The sequence below is a fragment of the Agelaius tricolor genome, unplaced genomic scaffold, assembly GCF_023055355.1.
Source record: "Agelaius tricolor isolate 1412-34295 unplaced genomic scaffold, bAgeTri1.0.p SCAF_10, whole genome shotgun sequence".
NCBI lineage: Eukaryota > Metazoa > Chordata > Aves > Passeriformes > Icteridae > Agelaius > Agelaius tricolor.
The window spans coordinates 2,669,688-2,691,031 of NW_027269270.1; the positions used below are offsets into that span (position 1 = coordinate 2,669,688).

The following is a 21,344-nucleotide window of genomic DNA, read 5'->3' on the forward strand; positions in this document are numbered from 1 at the left end:
AAGCCTAACTACTTAATGACATGAATTCTAAACCATGGTATTATCCTGCTTGTGGATGCAGTCATTAATTATGCTGTAATATCACCAGTGCATTTAAGGAGGATTTTGCTGAATTTATTGCTTTTTAAAATTGTCCTTCTTGCATACCTTGGGGCTGAGCCACTTCATCAGAGGTCATCTACAGCCTTTGGAATCCTTTTCAGAACCTAATTACAATGCTATCCAGATAAATCAGCCTGTCAAGCATAATTGCCATGACTAAAATTTGATCTGTCATTAACAAAAGCCAGGATAGGAGGGCTAAATCCTTCATGGAGATTTAACTTCTCTTTTTTTCTTTATAATTTTTATCCTGGTTTCTTAAAGAAATTTGGCTTAAAAGCTGAACCTATGTCAGCCATTCAATTCTAATCTCATTCTGTGCTAACCACCTCTGAAGCTGAGGGTCACAGTCAACTCAACTTTGTTATAGATGGATAATGAGATGGTTGGCTCTTGCAATTAAGGGATGACTATTGGGTGAATATTTAAGAAAAGCTTTAGTGATGTATAGTTATTGTAGTTTAGATGTCCCCTGTTCTTCCCATAGGGCAGTTCCCAGCACTGAGAATTTTTCCTTATGTAGTCCTTTTGTTGTATTTTTCTCAAGGTTTAATAAACCTTTTTAAATTTTCAAAGTGAGCAGTTGTTTCTCACAACTTGTCAACAGATGACTGTGTGCATGTGTGTTTTTTGAAACAACAGGCTAAAGGTAATGTTAAACCACAGTATTAGACATAAGAAAATCCACACAAGAATTGATCACTGAAAATCAGTTTTCATGTGTTCTGCTATCACAGGTGACACAGGTTAGTGTCAGCTAACCAGTTGCTTAGTTTACTGTTTATGCCAGGATTTGCCTCTGAGTCTCATGGAGTTTTTTTTTTTTCTTTCTTTGCTTCTTTGTCCCCATCTCTTTCCTTTCTTCCCATTCTCCCTGCAATTCTCTGGGTCTGACCCAAACCAATCTGCAGCTTTAAAGCTCTGGCAAATTCTCTGCAAACCATTCTGTTCCCTTTCCCCAAATGTCCTGTTCCAATCCCTGGCCACTTCTAAACAGCAAGTGAGCATTTCAGCTTGTCACTTCCTATAGTCTATCTCCCACACTTCCCAAGTCCCCCAGTCTTTTTTTCTCAATCCATCTTTTCCCTTTGGAAACTTTCTTTAACTTCCAGCAGCACATGTTGTGCTTCCATGGCCTTACCTTCTTAACCAACCCATTTCATGTACCCTGACCATCTTCTATTCACCACACAATGGCTCCTTTCTCCCTGAAGAGATCCACTGGAGTTTTTACCCCACTCTACCTCTCCTCAGAGCCTGGAATTAGGGAATCTATGGGCAAATCCCTCTCCAGTGTGTGTGGCCCACTTACCACAAGAGGCTCAGTGCGTGGTCTGGGCATGTAGGGAAAGGTCTCTCTCAGGAACGTGGTTATCTCCAGGAGAAGCTGACAGGCTGCCATTTTTAGTGCAAAGGGACAACAACATTTGGTAGGATTCACAGTGCCTAGGAAAGAATATTTTTGTCATGAGCAAGGGGTTAATGCGAGATCTGGAGCCAAGAGGTGATGGACATTGTCACACATGGTGCACGATGCAAGCTGCACTGAAAAACAGGAAACCCCACACTTCTGTGCCACCTTTCCTACACTAAAAGAAACAGAATCAATCAAATAGCAAACCATGTATTTATCAGCATGTGAAATGATACTAATATTTATGTTAAGTTGATTATATCATGTTATGTTATATTACATTATATAATATATTATATTAATTATATATGGTATTGTATTATGTTACATATTCTATTAATTATATATATTATATTGTATTATTTATTATATTAGACTGCATTACATTGATAATCCCATGATTATTTACATTGATAACATTATAGTATGTTATGCTGAAGTACCTACTAAACTAACCACAAGTTTGTGACATTTTCTACACATGTCATTTAAGGCTAATACAGGTTAAGCAGATACCCTTCTTTTACTTTTCAGTTTTGCATTCAGTCAAATCTTTTGCAGTTTTGGAAAATACAGAAATTTTCAAATATAGAAAATTATCTTAAATAAATGGAGTTATGACTAGCTGTTAAAGAGATATTTATTCCTACTATTATTAATTACTACCCTGATAACTAGAAAAGGTAGCTTCCTTTGAAGTCAGGCTTCTGTAATTGTGCGAGCAATCCGTGTGCTATATCACTGCCCAAAGTGGGCCTTTATTCAGTGCTAAAAACAAATCCAGAACCATGGGAAGAGAAAGCAGAAGATAAAACACTACATCCAACTGGGAACAACAGTACAGGCAGACAAGCACCAGTAAACAGCAGCACACATGCATACACAAATGGTCTAAAGAGCACATCATGTTTGTTACCACCTTCAGCTACAACAGGATGTGTTTTGACAATTTATTTTGGTTCACAGGGTTTGCTCTAACTTGCATGCCTATACAGACATTCAGAATCAGTGATCTGACACAGCTCTTCCACACTTAGGTACACAAGGCACAAATGTATGTGGTTTCACCATCTTGTTGTTATACAGATTTTTAATAATACTTTTTTTTTTCATTTCTGCCTGAAAATCAGGCACTACACTGAAGTCAATATTTAAAAGTCTTTAGCAGAGCTGTGCCAATTCACATCAGCTGAATTGACCCTTCAATGTTCAGAAACTGAAAAATGGCTGATCTTATATAAATATTTTGGCAGAAGTAACTGTGAGGAATGGAGCCTGAACCACTTTTGACACTCAGGTGACAGCAAGGCTCAAGAAACAAATTATGACCCTGCTTAAACTGCAGTTTCTGTGTGCAGGAATTGCAGCTCACTGCCTGGTTTCCCCTTCTCTTTCCCATCCAAATCTTTCAGTACTGTTACATCTGTCACATTCTACACCCAGGCACAAAAAGAACAGGGGAGGAAGCTGGGGGGAAAGTGAGGGACTGGGAAATACATCTGGGTGGCAAGAAAATGAAAAGAGAAAGAAATAATAAGTGCTCCTAAAGCAGAGGTTCTTACAAGCGGGGGTTCTTGTAGTAAAGGGAGTCTCCTTACTGTCATCTAAAAAGTCTTCCTCCTCATCCTCCTTTCTCAGGCGCCTCTTGGTCTCCTCATCATAGATGAGGCCAAGCAGGTTGGCAGGGCTCTCACTCTCAGCGTGGCACAGCTCGTTGAGGCGGACACCGATGGCCTGCAGATGGACAAAGACAAGCACAGCAGGTGAGGATTTCAGCCCAACCACAATGCCCTGGGTTTATTTTTACTGTTTGAAGGGGAGAAAGGGATGACAGAAGGCAAATTACTATCAAAACTATAAATTATTTCCCCCTTTTTGTCAACATAAATTTGCAAAGTGTCAAGATGTCAAAATTTCAGGATGAAAAGTTTCAGTAAATTTAGTTAAACAATAAAGCACTCCAAACTGGCACATAACAGGCAGAAGGAGATTAGGTCATTGTGAAGTATTAATTTCTTCCACTTTTCCTTGTTTCTTTGATATATTTATTCCAGATTTTTGCTATGTCTTTCCACTGAGAATGTAGGTCTTCTGCTAAAGGAAACATGCTGTGAATTAGGAAACCAGTAACAGTCCTTCTATCCTCCACAGGACAGTTAAATACCCACGGGAAAGCCTGCCTCCATCTTCAAAGGAGAAACAATGCAATTCCCAAAAATGAGCTGCAAGTATGCTTAGAGGAGCTGGGAAGGTGCAAGGATAATGGTGTACAGAGGATCCATGGAAAGAGCAGAGTCAGTCAGATTTCCATCCTGCATTCTCCAGCAATTGATTGTTTAAACTGACTGATTAAACTGATTGTTTATCATGGCTGTTTGCCAGCATCACTATCAGCATGTCAATAGCCCTTGTGGTGCTGTCAGCAAGCTCCAGGTAAGGGTGTGCTAGCAAGGAGATTGCTTTCCTGCTAGGACACTTGAGAGCTCTCAAGAACTGTCTTGATTTTCTTTGCTGCACGTACATGAGCACAGATAAGTATGTGAAATTTTATCCTGTGAGATCTTCACTTTGTGAGGGAAGAGATGTTTTAAATTATAGACTTTTCATCAGCACTATTCATTTGAGTATGGGATACTAAGGAGGTTTTCTAAATATTTTGCAAGTCAGAACTGATAGTCATGCCAGCACATGGCTGAAGTGACCAGAAATACATAAATGGTCACTTATTCTTGCTATTAAACACTTCCTCTGAAACCCAGCAACAGGGGAAAGGGTAGACTCTGCTTCCTAGAGAGAATGAGGTGATACTGTTGTGGTTTGCATGCTGACACAAATAGTTGTCAATCTCAGCTATCTCTGAGCCAGTACATTGCTAAAGGAGCTGCACACGTCTCAAGCTTTTGCCTTTCATATTTCAGGCATTTCAAGGAAGAAATTTCTGCATTTAAAGGAAGAAATGTTCTGCATGCCTGTTCACAAAACAGTAATTTATCACATTTATGCTGTGTAGCCCATCCTAATGTTAAAGCAGTAAGACATAATCCCACAGTTTTCCATTTAATGAGCACTGAATTCCTGACATGTGTTTTCTGTATTTTCAGTTTTCTAGCAAACAGAGAAGCAAAACCAAAAGTCCTCTTAAAAGAAGCAGTCAAAGGAAGTGGCAGACTAACCTAATCAGAATAGATTTAACATTGTATTATTTCAAAAGACAGCAGAGCAAGTCAGGTCTTCTGATTCAAAAGGTTCATCCCTGCCATGGGCAGTCCAAGTCTCACCTCCTGTGGAAAGGGCTCACCACTGTGATTCTCTGATGGTTTTTAGGGATGCTGGGGGTAAATAAATTCTTCTGGCCTTCAGTGAGAAGAATCAGAGATATGAGTGAACAGCAAGACACCTTGCAGGAAAAGGAAAAAAAAAATGCACTCTAAAACTTCTCCCCAGATCTTATCCTGCCTTACAGTTAGTAAATGCAAGGCTTTTCCCTTCTGAAATGTTCCTGAGCAGCAACAAACACACACTAGTTTTAGAATGGAGAATGCATCCAGATGAGTGTTATGATGCAGTAAAGTTAAGGGGAAGACATTTATGCTAAATTGCCTGTGATCAGATTCCCCTGGCTCCTTTCTTATGACCTTGAATCACATGGCAGTACTTTTGACATTATGAAAAGAAAGCCTTCCTGGACTTTTTCCAGGTCAGGTATATCTGCTACTAAAAATGATGACTGAGGGGGAATCTAACTGGCTTCCAACAGTTACTGTCTTTCTTGTTTTCATTTTTTTTAGAATCTGAGAAAAGGGAATGTCTAGAAGCATAGCATCTACAAACAGAGATGGGTAGTTCTGGCCCTCTGAAAGCATGCAAAAATTCAATGACCATGTAATCCTATGCTCTCCACTTAACAGGAGTTCTCAGAGGAGTCAGGCTAAGGCAGTGACTTCATGGAATATAGAAGCAAATACCTTCACCCTATGTACTTTATCAAGGAACTTTGGTATTTGTGCTGTTATTAAGATAATCTCCTGTGTTTGAAACTTTAACAGAGTATGGTACCAGGTAGCATTTTCTGAGTTGGCTTTAGGAATGGAAGGAGGAGATCTGCAAAGACACTAAGCTCAGGTTCTAAGACCCAAGTTGGATTCTCCCCCTGGGCTGTTCTGTGGTGGGAATGTATTGTTATGGTCAGCTTTATTTTGAGGTTCCCTGCAATGTGCTCCACTGAGAAGCACATGTTGGTTTAACCTACAAGAATTCAAGCCAGCAAGGCAGAACATGATTTTTAAATTTCCATAAGCATTGGATTTTATGTCTTTTTCTGGGGGGGATGGTGCTCATTGTAAAAACCACTGAATTTTAGGAGAGATGAGAAGCACAAAGCTCACTTCCAGAAAGACATCTGATACCAGTCAAAGGAACTTCTCCCACCATTTTGAGTTGTGAGAAATGACCTGTATACATGTCAGATGTTCAGCAATTATATCCCGGGGGCTTTACAAGGAAATTACAAGTGGCATTCCCAGGGCCAGATAAGGCAATTGCCTCCTTCCTGCATGGTAAGAGATCACAATCAAATAAAACTTGAAGGATTCAAGTGCCAGACAAAAACAGACAATTCTTTACATGACTCATAGTAGCTATGTAGAATTCCTTGCCAAAGAATTATAAGTGCTAACAGTCTGTATGGGTGCAAAGAGAAACTGAATTAAGTACAGCAAAGAGAAACCCATTACTAAATATACAGCACCACACCTAGTTCAAGGAGCCCTAGGCTAAATATATTTGGAAGTAAGAAAAATAGAAAGTAGTATCACAGCCCACATCTTCCTTCTTCCTTAGCCATTCACATACGACAAGTGCTGGAAAAAGGAGAACAGGCCAAACAGATCCTTGGGGAGAACATGTCCTAGCAAAGTCACTTCCATTAGGAGAAGGGGGATCCTGGCAGGCTGTGAAGTGCAGGTTGGAAGGAAGGCTTCTGAATCCCCATCCTACAAGGACTAAAATCCTGTATAGGATCCAATCACCCTCACATTTTGCCATATTTTTAAATGTAAGCAGAAGAGAAGCAAACACTTACATCTCCCCACTGGTAGAAGAGCTTGGCTGCATTCCACTGCAGCTTCTGGTTCCTTTTGTTGCCCACAATGGGAGAACGACCGCGGGACAGCCCTTTCTTAGTGATGTTGACGTGGTGGCCCTTCATCCACTCCGGCCAGTTGCCGCGATTGCAGCGGTGCACAAAGCGCGCGCACTCGAGGAACAGGGCTGCTCGTGCCACCACGGGAGCTTCCTGAAACGTTTGCAAAAAAAACACCTTAGAAGCAAACCACACGTTGGAGAAGCTCTCTGAATATTAGAGTATTCTGTGCTTTAAAAAGTGCTCTGCAAGCTTGCCAAGGAGTCACACAGTATGAGCAGTGTCTCCATAAAAAGGTGACACCAGAGTCCCTCTGCATCATCTCACCTCTTGAGCTCACAAACACTGAGCAGTCTTGCTCAGTCCACTAGAGGGGCAGAAAGAAACACAATATAAACTTCAAAAGAACATTATACCCCTCTGTAAGGCTCTCCTTCAGGAACCACCTAATTGCAAAAGCAGAAGCGTGCATCTAGCACTGTCACTGCACAAACAAGTCAAGTTTTAGTTCCACCTTTGCTACTGAGGCTGCAAATATTGCAGGAACAAATGACCCCATGGCACTGTTACTGCACAAAAAAGTCAAGTTTTAGTTCCACCTACTGAGGCTGCAAATACTGCAGGAACAAATGACACTATGGCCACACAAATCCTAGCATCTGCCACTTGAGGTTCTGCTTCTGAATTTTGGGGACAAGAGCATAAATGAAGGCTTGTTAAAACTAGGAAAAGCACTGTTTGGGGGTTATAATTAATATCCATGGAGACAGAAATATATTACTCTGGTGTAAGTCAATAAAATTTTACTGGCCAAATTTCAATCACCTTAGCAAGTGTCAGGCAATTCAGTACTGAAATAACAGCAGGAAGCTGAGTTTTGAAAGGACTGATTAGTTTTCAGAGGAAAATGCTCCTGTCCCTGCCTTGGAAGAATCACTTTAATGGGAGAAATTATACTGAGTATATCTTAGTTTGTATTAAATCACCCAGCAGGAAAAATGTTAGACCAATAAAGAATGCTTCTGAAACTTCCTGAAATGTTCAGAAGATGGACACAGTAATTTTGTTTCCTAAAGGGTATCTTAGACTCAGGAGTAGCTTTTTTCCCCAGCAGTCTAAACTGCCAAAAAAACATCCTTACAGACATGGAAAGGGACTAAAAAGCAAATGGATTTCCTAATTTCCATTTATTTTTCCCCTTTCTTCTTGCAATTTCTACAACCAAAACTCCTGCAATCAGCAGCTTGTAAAACTAAGAATACAACAATGCCTACAGTTCACCAGCTGGCTTTAAAAGGTTCACTAACAGGGATTTCACAGAGCACAAACATGTGTTACACACTTTTAGTTGCTGACAGCTTTAATGAAATAATTTAAGCAGATCAGCATTTAATTATAAAGAAGGGCTTGTCAAATGTGGTCTATAAATACTAGACATGCCCTGAGACCCTGTAAGATGATCTGTTGAACTTGATTAAATAGAGCCTCCAAGAGTGTTTTAATCAAGAATGCAAAACAAGAAATTTTGGACCAATGCTCCTAAAGTTTGATTTAAAAAATTACTGACACAACATCCATTTGCAGCTTTTGCTCACATTCTTACAAACATTGGGGGAAAAAAGTGATTCTCTTGAACAGGAAGATTTAAGCTGCCATGATGTTCTGATGAAGAAGGCAGAAATCTGAATGCAGACACTCACTAACCAGAAACAAAACTAGCATTTAGCACTGGAAAAACATTACTAAATACTTGCTGATCACATGCAATATGGAACACAATAGCTGAGGATTTTATTCTTTTATTCTCACAAAGTAAAACCCTAACCATGGAGACATACTTGAAGAGATAAAGCCCCAGCCTTAGCCTACTACTGGTTTAGTTCACTAGCAATGAAGTCAAAATTTCTTAGCATACTGGAATCCTGTAAAGAAAAGTGTTGTAAACATGATGAAAGCACACAGCTACCACAATTAAAGGAGGATATGTAGGATGGGGGGCAAAGGGAGGAGCAGGATTAATTAAAAATCACTCTATCATTTTAAAATCACTGCAAAGACCTCCTGTATGAAGGAACATGATAGGGCACAAGCTCCCTGTGATCGCTTACCTGAGGCTCTGAGAAACCTGAAGCAGCAGCAGCAAGAGAAAGATGAAGATGTGACAGAATGAACAGAGATGGATTCACACAACAGAGAAACACATCACAAATGGAGAGAAATTAATCAGGCAGGTGATGAGCAGCTGAAAAGAACACAAGTTACCGTGGTCACTGTCAAAACCTGACACAGCAGCAATACTCTCACAAGTCTGTCCAAGCCTATGCAACTGTCCACAAGTCCTGTTTTAATATTAGACCTACTCTATTGTTTTTCACCTTGAAAACTGTTCTTGTACTGTATAAATTTACATTAATTCACCAGTTTGTTAGCAATTCAAGTCATCCCAGTGAATTTTTTCAACAGATAACCTGATTTGTTCTAAAGGGCAAATGACCTGGGAAGGAACCAAATACAGAGTGGATTTGGAATTTCAGAGCATCACATTATTGGTCATGTAAACCTGATTCTGCAGCTTTATCACTACAGAGTACTTATGTCCAGTTTTGTTTTCAAGAACAGTGACTTTTATGGCACTAATCAATCAGTGGTAATTTTTCTTTAGTCCCTTCTTAAAGTTCACATGGTACTTTGAGCAAAAATTCATTTTTGGCTCTGTTCTCTTCAAGACAGAAAAAAAAAAAAGGCATGTAATACCAATAACCTACTTTTAACAGATGCCAAGGTAAATCTGAGTACTCTCAAAAGGCGCTGACTGGGTAGCTCTGCTTTGTCTAAGCAAAAGTGAGTCTGACATGAAAGTTGTCTTAGCAGGGACATGAAGACAGGTTGCACGTAAATTATTAATCAGTGTCTTGGAGAATTGCCTGTTTCAATTAGTTCAGACCCCTCTGGTTATATCTACAAAATGGTCAAGTACAATCCATGACACAGTTCTTTGGTTTTGGTCCCAGTCTTTTACTCTGGGACCTGTTTGTAGTAATCTCTTCCTTCCTTCCCAAGCACGAGCACTTCCACAGAGAAATATTTCTGCCATGGAAGCAGGGACATGGGAACAATCCAGTCTGCCTAAGACCCAGGGTGACATGGAGCCAGGATATTTAAAAGTATTCTTGCAGTTCAGACTTTGCTTCTATTGTCCCAGTACTTCAGAGGTCATCTCAAACACAATCCTACCAGAAAACAGTACAACTATTGCATTTCAACAAGGATAAAAGATTTACATGTCACAACAAATGAGCTCACACATCTTATTGGAGAAATGTAATGCTGGCAGGTGTCACACACAGTTATATTGGTCAAAGAAAAGCTGGTAATTTACAGCACACTAATCAGGATACTTCAGGCAACATAGTAACACAATCCTGGACAGCAGTTTATTGTAACTCTCAACATGAACTTAAGCATAAACTAAAGTATCCCAAAGTAAATCAATTTTACTATTGCAAAGTCTGGATTTAAGCTGGGGCCATAAAGATGAAGCTGTCTGCAATGTATCAATTATCACTGAATGTTTGCACATCCATATATTGACTGTGGTTTTAAATATTTAGTCAAGTATGGATGCTGCTTCTAGGAAAATATGTTAACTGCATAGCCACTAAACCTAAGGCAACACTCATTTCAATACACAAACAAATTGTTAGCTCCATAAGGAAGCATCACTTGTTTTATTGCTCTAATTTCTTTAAACAAACACCCAGGCTGATCAAAGATTTCAAAGTTGCTGTAAGAATAGAATTTTGCAAACCTGAATGATAAAGCATGCTCAGAAAAACTATGGGAGAACTGAAACTGGAACTGTTTGCCTTTCAATTTTTAAAGGTTGCTTTAGCAACCAGGCTGGATAAAATGTCTTAAGAAGCTTTTCATTTGCATCAGACATGATTCAAACTATTACTTCAAAAGCCTGAAAACAGAAGTTAAAACACCCAGAATACTTCATTTTGGGTGTACTCTGCTGACATACAGTGTGGGAATTTTCCATTGCCATTAAGAAATACAGTGAGATGACAGGCTTTCACCTTTTAGGATATACACTGCATGTGACTGCCTAAGTTCTATATATCTCCCATACTTTGTAGACAAAATGCCAACTGAACAGGTACTTGGAGTCTCCCAAGGCTATAATTAGAGCAAGGCTTCCTTCATCTTTAGCTGAAGACCTTTTAGAAATTCTAATACCAACATTTTCTGCATCACTCAGTGGAATGGAGAGACAGTTACATGTTAGTTTGTAGAAGTCAGCTCTGGAGGTCAGACATCTTCAAACAGTGCACTCTGACTGGCAGTTTCCAGCTGACTTCATGCATGGGCAGAGTAAGCTGGTCTGTGCTTAGGCATTTGGGAAATTTAAAAATTAAGTAAGATATTAACAGGAAAAAGGGACATAATTGCCAAGCCCCATTTTACCATCTGATTTATCAGAACAGAGAGTAGTGCATCTTCAGAAGGCTGCTGGTGACAAACTTGCTGGGAATGAGCTCTTTCCTGCCCATGCACCTCATACCTTCCTGTGTTGGTTTAGAATTTGGAACAGGGTGGCAGCCTGGAAGCCTTGAAGACTGAAGTTGGGTGTCACACACTCAGCAGGCTGAAAGCCACCTCGTGAGCTCACTGCAGCCCTGACAAGTAAGAGCCACCAGGAAGGGCACTCTGTCAGCCACTGCATCCACAGCTTCCATCCAGAGGAACAACAATCCCTGGCAGGAGGTGTGGGGAACAGTGAATGGAGCCTGTGTCTGTTGGAAGATGGGTGAGGAGCACTCCAAACAGCAGAGCTGGATGGGAACTGACAGCAGCAGCAACTGCAGACCAACTCTAATGCAGACATGCTTGGATCTGCAGACCAAGGGTGCAAGGTCAAGGTGAAGGTCCAGAGGAGAGGTGCATAGAGCATAACATCCCTCCAGCCATGGAGCAGGCAATGCAGCAAAGGTCAGGGCACAGCACTAGCAGAAAGGCAGAGTCCCCCAGCAGTGAGCAAAAAAACTGAATTTGAGCACAAATGGCACAGCAGTCACACAGGTGAGAGGTGGGGTGTGGGAAGAAAAGGGATAGAGAGCATGTGGATGTCAATCTTTTTTCAGCTTGCACACAGCCAAACACTCACAGAAGGAAGTAAAAAGCAGCATGCAGAGAAATTGCTAATATTTGGCTGTTTTTTCACAGCTCTATTTGTCACACTCCTTGCTTGTCACTTAAACACCTCACAGAGCCCCACTGGCTTGTGAATCACAGGGTGAAGGCCACAGTTTTAGAAATGGGAGGGATTGTTAAAAAACACAACTGCAAGGATAAGAAGGAAGGAGATACAGAATATCAGGAAGAAGGGATTGAATTGTGTCACTTCTTTGATTTGCACTGGCAAATCAGCAATATCCACATTTAAAAGCACTTACACCCTGATATATTTTTTTTTCCACTGACTGGCTCTGGTGACTAATAGCTCAGAATTGCCTAATGTACTTATATAACTCTATCAGAACTCAAGAGTGGAATTCCTGCACCTCCCCAAGTAGTTATCCAATCTTCAATCCTTATTCTGTAGATTGACACTAGGAGCAGAAACAGAGTGTCTGTGAGAGAAGTACTGAGACAACAATACAAGCTTTTCACTGGCAATAATGTAGTTATGGGGAGCCATGTGAGAAAAAAAAGATCCATTTTGTCTGCAAACTTGTCCACTCACAGATGCTAAAGCTCCAGCTAACACCAGCAGCAGCAGCTGGCATTGCTGTGATGCTTTACACTCTGTCTGTGGGGCACAAAGAGCATTAGTGAATGACAGTGGACCACCACATATGCACATGCTCTCAGCAGGAAACAACAGAGCAATCATCACTTACAAGGTCCAGGGCTGCTGCCAGGATGGAGGCATCGGGGATGGTGCCTGGTTCGCAGCAGTTCAGCAGAAACTGAAAGCGCTTCATGCCTTGGCGGATCGCTCCCAGGTTCACAACGTTCTTGGATTTTCCTCCTTCTTGTTTGGAGGTCAAGTGATCATCAAAGCTATGGCAACCTAAAGAGGTAGAGAGTACAGAAGGGATGCAGGGAGGGGTAGAGAGAAGGGAACACAGTCTCTCACCAGTAAAAAATGGGGAACAAAAATCTCGATGAGTACAGCCTCAGTATAAATCCCTTTCTCTCCTTGTGTTATCTAGAAGATAACAGGTTCATTTTTACAACATTCCTGACTTCCATGAAACAGACATAGAACTAGTCAGATTCTGGCATAAGTCATAGTGATATCTGCCCAGAACAGTTCCACCATACTCAGTGTGGGAGCCCAGGACCTACTCCAACACAGGTGAACTTGGATGTTGTCTTTCCTCCCCACCTCTTTAACACAGATCATCTCACTCACAGTCTTTTTTTCCTTAATCATCTCCTACCTTACTTCTCTATTACCTTTAAGTTTAAAGTGCAGCATGCATAACCCTTATTCCCCATGGATCAATTTTGTAATATATCATCTACTAGGACAGAAAAATCAGTAGTGAATGCGTAGTCTATGTGGAAATCAAGCACTTTTTTCAGGCAAACATCTGCAATCTTCACAAGAGTGAAGAGGAAAGTGAGACTGGCCTCAACTCCTAGATATCATCATTCCAGCCTCTCTCCTTTGAAGGGTCTTGTATGCTTTGAGATGGAAGAGACTTCAGTTCAAAAATGAAGATGGCATCCCACCCTGGGGACAATTTTAAATTCTATGTAGAGAGTTCACATCCTAAATCAACTAATCCAAATTAGCACTTCTAGTGCAGAAGACCATTATGCAGTTGGTAATGAAAGAGTTGAGAGAATAGTAGAAAAACAGAGATTAGAAATGAGGAAAGCTGTTTGAAGGCCAAAGTGTTTGGTCAAAAAAAGGATAGTCAGTTTCCAGGGTTTTTGTCTTTGCCCATAAAACTCTCCCTGTTTACATCTGAAAGTACAAAAGTTTACAGAACACTGAAGGATAAAGCACTAAAGAAGAGAACACAGAGTAGAGAATTCAAAATCAGTTTCAAATATAGATTATTTGAAAGACAAGAGTAAAAACATCAGCTCTACATAACTTTTTGTCTATTTCAGGAAAGAAGAATGACTGAAACTTGAAGTTCTTTGGGGCATGCACTTCCTAGAATTACTTGGAAAGCATTTATGCACCACAAAAAAAGCCACAACAGAAAATAACAACGTAGATCCTCACTTTTCCCTTGAAGACAGAAGTATATCAAATTTCAAGAGACCTCTTTACAAATTCCTTGTCTTTTTTTTTTCTCCAGTGCAGCTGTACCTAGTTACCAGCAAACAAGATGTTCCTATGTTGGGAAAATACTCCATTGAAATGGATCAAACCAAGTGGAAAGAACAAGTAGAACACTTACACATGTGAGCAGTTACAAACATCCTTCCAAGTCCTCCTGATTCCTTATAGCTTTTATATCTTATCTGAGCCTCCCTGCTATAACTGCCATAACACTAATTCATTTGAGGTACAAACAAATGTTCCATATTCAGGGCCCTGTTAAGGCTGTCCTGTATGAGTTAAAGAAGAGAAATTTGCCTAAGGCATGTCCCTAACCCACACCCTAAAGAGCCAGCAGAGCTTTTATCCCTCTGAGCTCAGTGGCACCTCCTGCATTTTGTTGAAGCTTTACAAGACAATTCTCCAGAGGCAGCTGGTGGCTGTCCCTTGTCATGCTCATCCTGGAGTAGCCTTGCTGTGATCAGGGCAGCCCTCCCTGACCTAATTCATGTGACTCAGGCCTGCAGAAGACCTTGCCCAAAGAGCAGAGACCATTTCCTGGTACACACAAGCTCCTGCCCCACAGTTGCTCCCTCTGTGACCATGAGCTCATCCTCCAGAGCAAGCTCGAGCTGCTGTGCCTTGAACACTCTGACAACTTCTGTGGTCACTCACAGCATCTTCACTAAGTGCCCAAAGGAACATTATGGGTCACAAAAGCACTGTAGCTCCATACATGGCTAGGTGCTCTCAGTATAGGTAAAAAGAGGTATAAGTAAATATTTATTTACTTTAAAATAAATATTTTTACACATGAATGTGTAAATATATATGTGTAGATATATGTATACATATGCACACATACAGATACACACACATATGTATGCTTACATACATCTATAACACAGAATTTCCAGTGGTCTACATGATAAATCACAATGAAGATTACCGTTCATAAACGATGCCATAAATTGTTCTACCTTTTATAATTTCTAATGCAATTTATTTCTCCTTTATCCATTACCTCTTAAATTTGATCTACTGTTAAAAAACCCAAAAACACAGGAGAAAACACCACATGGAAAAAACAAGAGCAAAGTAATAGCAAAACACCATGAATGACAGAAATGAGAAGACAGAGAGAGGTTCCAGTATAATGCTTATGGTCAGATCTTGAGGGATTTAACTGTACACCCATCTGCCATTAAAAGGCTTTTATTCTCTCCTCATTAAGAACAGAAAAATTGATCTATATGGAAGACAAGGAAGCACTGGAAATTTGAAGGTTCAGTGTACTGCTGCTGTAGAATTCTACTGGGTTAAAAACTGTTCCACCATGAACAGGCCTCACACTGATATCACTGTGCACATGCAAGCACAGCCATACACAGGGCAGATATAATTAACTTTGCTAAAGATACATGGCTTTCATTAAATATCAGAGACCCTTGTAGATACAGTGATACAGCTTCCTTAACTGTCACAGTTTGCCTCATAAACTTTTTTTACTCTTGTATTAGCAAGATTTAAAAAAAAGTAATTTTCTACAGCAAAATACGAAGGTCATCTCACAGGCACACTGCAGAAATAGCTGTGTCAGTCTGTAAAGTTCTCACTGCCCCTCAGCCATTTGTAACCATTTTTAAAATATGGTGGAAGTACTTCACACCCACTTCAGCAAAAAACAGTGGATGAAGAAACTAATTTCTTCCATTGCTGGGGAACGCTACCAGACCACAACAAGGTGCTGAACTGATGCTTTCTCACAAAGAAACAATACTTTTCATCTAGGAGCTAACAGAAAGGCACCACCATTCACCAGTGGCAGATAATGACCAGTTTACAGCGACTGGTAAGATCTGCTAATATTTTGCAATTATCACTTGCCTTAAAAATGCCTTAAATGCATTACACTGCAGGCCTGGGACAGGTGATGGCAAAATACACACAATGCAATGTCAAAGTGTAATGTCAGAAGAAAACCAAACAAAATGCCAGAAAATGTAGCATATTATAAAACTACAGAAAATCATGTTAAAAAATAAAATTGACTCCTTTTTGTGTGTTTTTGGGAATCCAGTCGTGTTGCCTTAAAAAAAAGTAACAGAACTACAAGAGACAAGGTTATCCCCCTGACAAGAAGGATGTGCTTTGAGCTGACAACATGAGTATATCAATGACTGCAAGATATCTTAAAACAGATTACACCATGACCTTGTATTATTCATAAAAGCACTTTTCAGACATTGCTGACTTTGAAAATACGTAACAATTAAATACACTTCTGTGGAACAGAAAAGGAGTGTTTTTATTCTTATGTTGTGTGCTAAGAAAAAGGGACAGCATCCCTAACGAATGGTATGCAGAGACTAGACATGCAAACACAGAAGAAAAGAGATAATTACAACAAGGTTTGTGTAGGGTTTTCCATTTCTCTGCTGATATTTGCTAAAACTGTCAAACAGTTACAAATCGAAAAAACAAAACTAAACAAAAAAACGGATGGAATTGTTGTATTGGACAACAGAAGATTTACACACCTAATTTTGAACTGAATAAGTGCTTTGAAGCAAGTATTAATTTTTCAAATTTGATTTGATTTTAAAAGCCCAAATGTTGTATTTTATAATTTATTTGGATAGTCTGATTTTTTTTCTAGGAAAAAAATTTACCACAGCTTTTTTCTAAATCAAAACAAAAGCAAGAAGGAAGGGAAAGAAAACATTTACAAAGACTAAAAAATTGTAGAAGGCTACGATGGAGACAAAAACCATGGAGAAAGCAGGAAAAAAGGGAAAGGGGTAAAATACAGAAAGAAATATATTTTTAAAAAATGATAAAAAGAAAGCAAAAAGGAGACGAGAACCCTGATTTCTAACCATCTTTTTCTTCTGTGTGATGGAGCTTGGATGGGTGTCTTCGGCAGGTGCGCCATTTACCAAGACGCTTGAAGAAATTCTCCTCTTCGTCTCGCCCGTTGTCCAGACCTCCTCCTGGCCCCCCTCCTTCTGACAGCTTCACTGCGCTGGTAAACTTCACCTGTGCAGGGACAGAGGGGCTGGTCAGCCTGGGGAGCTTGGTTAGACACTCATTGGTTGGACACAAACATCTACAGAGGGGCTGTGAGGGTCACCAGAGTAACACAGCTGGGACTGGACACGGATTTACATACGCTGAAGCACTTCATCTTTTAAGCTTTCTGCTTAAAGGATTGGTCTTTCTTGAGAGGCTGTGGAAGGACAAAGGAGGAAGGAGAAGTGTGACCAAAAATTAAAGCTTCAGTGTGTTGACAGAGCCTGCACTTCCCTCTCAGTGCAGCAGAGCAGACTGACCAGCACGGTGTAAGTTTAACCTAGTCTTCACCTTGAGGTACAGAAGTCCAGTGTCAAATTCCCATGGCTATACTCTGGAGACTTCTCTGACAGCCACGTTAGCTGCAAAGTCCATATTGAATAAAAATGTTCCCCTGTGCAGCTAAAACCAGCCAGATCCTGCCTTTTTAAGGAGCTCTCTGTAATCCAGCCTGACACATTTACCTTGGAGCTCTGCCTGATGAAGGAGAGACGGTCGACAGAGCTGATATCCAGGAGATCTTCCACCCCATCAGCCAGGCCAGAGAGGGAGGAGCGCTTCAGCCAGTTCCCTGTCACAGAATGAGCCACTCAGTACAAATCTAAGCTGTCTTCCTAGAATAATCTATCTCTCCACAGTGGCCACACTAAGGCGTGGGAAAAGGAGAGACAAGCAAAACGTAACATTTTCATGTAACATGTATTAACTACCATGCCAGGCCAGGTCTTGGGAATTGTAACGGATATATTCTCTGTCAAACAAATGTTAATTTGGAATATTTCTCTCCCACAGATAGGAACACTGCCTGTGGGATTACAGTACTAGCCTACTATATTGGAGGAAAAGTTTCACTAATCTATTTTGACAAAAATATCCCCTGATATCTTTGGCAAACTGCTTATATTTCCCTTTGCCTCACTTCCACATCTGCAAAATGGAGCAGCAAATCACAGCTTCCTTTTGGAGAACATACAGACAATAAGGAACTGTGCTGCAGCATTTCTTAAGACAGCTATGTCTAGCTGTGTTTCTCTGCACATGCAATATGTATATAGAGTAGAAAGAGACATACATTTACCTATGGGAAGTTTGAGTTTCTTTCGGAGGGAGATTCGGCGGGAGCGAGAGCGGGAGCGCCTGTCTGTGGTGGTTCCAGAGTGAGCCGTGGTGCACTCGGATGTGTCCTGCTCAGACTGACTGCTGGTGTCACTCGCTGCACTTTGTGACTTAAACATCTTCCTCCAGAAGTCCTTGCGTCCCAGATTGGCCCCTTGGATCTGCTCATCACTGGAACAGAAGGTATGCAAAGTATGAACTGCATTTCAGTGAAGTTTGGATGTTCAGGGAAACAAAATCTCCTTTCTGCAGCACACTCCTTAACCTCTCTATTGCTTGAGGTTGTTTCATTTTGAATTCCAAATATACTGCTCTTAGTGGGACATAAGCTTGACAACACACTCAGTGTTGTTCAAGACACAAAATAACCATCATTTCTGCCCTTAGGCACTGAGGCACAACATCACCCCCCTCTACCACAGACAGCTTATCTGCTCTGACCATCAGATACATGGTGCACATGGGTGACATAACCCAGGCCAGACAGATGCCCTAGAGGGAGTTATCTCTGGTTATAATCAGACCCCCAGCTGACAATGAACATCCCTCACCTTGAGAGTGAGATGTAAAGAGATAAGTGAGCAATCATTAACTGAGAGATACTTTACAACTATAAAAGCTACACAAGTTTTCATGGAGGCAGAAGTCTCCTACACACTCCCTGGAAAACTTTAGGACTCTTTCCCCAAGCTTGGATGCATCTTCATGGTTACTTCTCCAGAAATTGATAGCAAAAGATGTTTTATGTATGCCTCACCAGAAACACATGGTAAGATACATTGAATCCTAATCTAAACTATTTCTTCTCTAGCTGTCACCTTATTATTACAGTGCACCAAATTGTTCATCTACTAGTTGTTTCTTTTTGTTTATCCTGTGTGGTAAGTAATCTGTTAAAGTCTTATGACAGTTAAATTTGTGTCCATTAAATACATTTTGTAATAGACCTAATTGGCTGTTAGGAAGAACCTGAGGAGTGAGAGTAATCTGGGGTGCAGGCTGCCCATTAGTTACTGCCAGAGATCTGAGTCAAAGACAGGACTTGTTTAAGCTCTCATCTCCTTTTATAACATCCATTGAACAGGTCATTCCAATTTTTAGTTTCTACACATGAAAGTAAACCACCTTCTTTATGTCAAAATGAACTACACTTACAAGACCACATTAGTAATTTCTACAAGTGTTTGTACCAGAAAGCTTTAGGACATCATGACAGCCATTTGTGTACCTGCTCATTTAGAACTGGAATTGAGACAACATTTTTTTACTATATTCTTGAGATGTCCCACAGCTATGGCAGGGCTCAGAGAGGAACAACTTGCTACAACCCTGCAGAGCAGTAAAAGGCTTTGTGTTATCCTTGCTGTCTCAGCAAGAGTGAGACTTTGCAGGCTCAATTAAGGCAGGATGTGATGTAGAGCTCTGGGCCCTTGTGCAAGTAATGTCTTCATGCAGTGCATCTCAAAGCTCTTTAACAAGACAGACATGTATGCAGAGGAGTTAAATGACTTGTCCAAAAATTACTTAGGGACCAGCGGCCATTTGTATAATTTTCTAAAATTCTTAAGAGTATTGTCTAATTTTAATTCAATAGTAAATGGCAGAATTCTTTGGACATAGATTTCAGATGTTGGCACAATGCCAACAGCAGGTTGATTCCCAGTGCTGAAAAGGGAACTACAGCAATCTTTGGAGCCCAAGGCAGGTCAGGAATGGGCTGGCTCCCACTGAAGCATTGATGACTCTTCGCAACAACTCGGAAGCTGAAAATGAATAAAATCATCACCTGGGAGTACAAACAAAGCTTGGAGAACAGTTGTGGTTAAATCTCTGAGGAATTAACATGCTATGGTAGCATGGTGCACAATATTGACCAATCTCCTGCACTGTCACTTGCAAACCTCTGCTGTTTCCCTATCAAAACCAGGATGGGTCAAAGTTGGCAGCACTGAAAACAGGCATTACCCAGATGGTTGCAGAAGCTCCTGTGTAAACACTCAACAGTTTGTTGTTTCATCCAAACAGGTAAGCTCTCCTGCCCCTTTGCACCAACCCCAGGAGGGAACTGCTGGCATGAACACATTGAACAATTCAAGATTTACGTACTGCTCTGGAGTCTGCATGGGGCGGCTTGAGACGTAACTCCGGCACTCATCAGGGGCAGCCGAGGCCTGCCCTTTGTCAATGATGACACTTCCTGCCTCAGATCTACACAAGATAAGATAAAGGTAAGATCTACACAAGATAAGACAAATCATCAGCCAAAGCAAATGGATGGCCCATCTCATGGTCATCACATAGAACTGCATATGGAAACCTGCAAAGTAGCTTTAGAGAGGCACCCTCTCCTTAGCAACTCACATGTTATTCCCAAAAAAAAGGCATCAGCTCCTAGCAACAAAACCAAGGTTTTCAGGACTTTTTCAATTCTCTTAATCCTTCTTCCCAACATTTTAATAAGACAAATGCCTCAAAGCACCAGAGGAAATTTCTTTTTGATAAATAAGCATGTCAGTATTAGATTTCTTCTGGGACTTGTTTTGCATACCAGGGTTTGCCTGTCAGAAAAACAGGTACACATCCCAAAGGATGTGATGCATATTAAAAAGTACAGGCACTGAGTGTTCTGGGAGGGACACTATGCTTCTTAGTTCTTAACCTTTCCTCATCCCAGTGTTTTCATGGTACTGTTCTCTTATGCCTCTCATATGAGACTGCAAATGATTTTCTCTGCAAATTTGTTGCAGTCTCAGATCATTAAATTTTAAAGGAGGTTGCTGCCACAGCAAAAGTCTGTACATCAAGAACTGACATGCTATAAATATAAAACAATCCCTTGGGACTTCCTGTATTTGTGTTTGGCACAGATAGCCATAGAGTCATATGCAAGTCAATCATTTACTTTCTCCCTCCTGACACCCACCTTTTGCTCCCAGAAGGTTTTGGCTCTTGCTCTGTTTCCTCGGTCTTTTTTCCTGGTATTAACTTTTCAGCACTGTCCAAGAGGGCACTGAGTGCCACTCTCCTAAATACATTCCCATGGGCCTCCTTGATAAACTGCACCAGCTGTCGGATATCACAGTACAAGCCCTGAGCAGCAAGACACAACAGGAAAAAAAACAAAAACAAATTCAGTCTGCAGTTTCTAAAGAAGCAGTGAGAGTCAGTACTTTCTGAGGTACTTCACCAGGCCATTACTTCTCCCCTGG

At 40.7% G+C, this 21,344-nt stretch overlaps 1 protein-coding gene across 13 annotated transcripts in view; it reads right to left on the reverse strand.

Moving 5' to 3' along the window:
* The window catches only part of UNC80 (unc-80 homolog, NALCN channel complex subunit), a 126,057-nt gene that overhangs the window by 70,969 nt on the left and 33,744 nt on the right, over positions 1 to 21,344 (reverse strand). For 6 of the 13 annotated variants that reach the window (XM_071434348.1, XM_071434346.1, XM_071434344.1 and 3 more), the window contains 9 exons: positions 21,059 to 21,225; positions 20,242 to 20,343; positions 18,092 to 18,306; positions 17,484 to 17,590; positions 16,827 to 16,986; positions 12,563 to 12,735; positions 6,597 to 6,809; positions 3,079 to 3,250; positions 1,415 to 1,548 (listed from right to left, as the gene is read on the reverse strand). In XM_071434348.1, coding sequence (XP_071290449.1) covers positions 1,415 to 1,548; positions 3,079 to 3,250; positions 6,597 to 6,809; positions 12,563 to 12,735; positions 16,827 to 16,986; positions 17,484 to 17,590; positions 18,092 to 18,306; positions 20,242 to 20,343; positions 21,059 to 21,225 — 1,443 coding nt within the window. The remainder of the gene's footprint in view (positions 1 to 1,414; positions 1,549 to 3,078; positions 3,251 to 6,596; positions 6,810 to 12,562; positions 12,736 to 16,826; positions 16,987 to 17,483; positions 17,591 to 18,091; positions 18,307 to 20,241; positions 20,344 to 21,058; positions 21,226 to 21,344) is intronic. The other 7 variants (XM_071434354.1, XM_071434353.1, XM_071434351.1 and 4 more) reach the window with 5 other exon arrangements.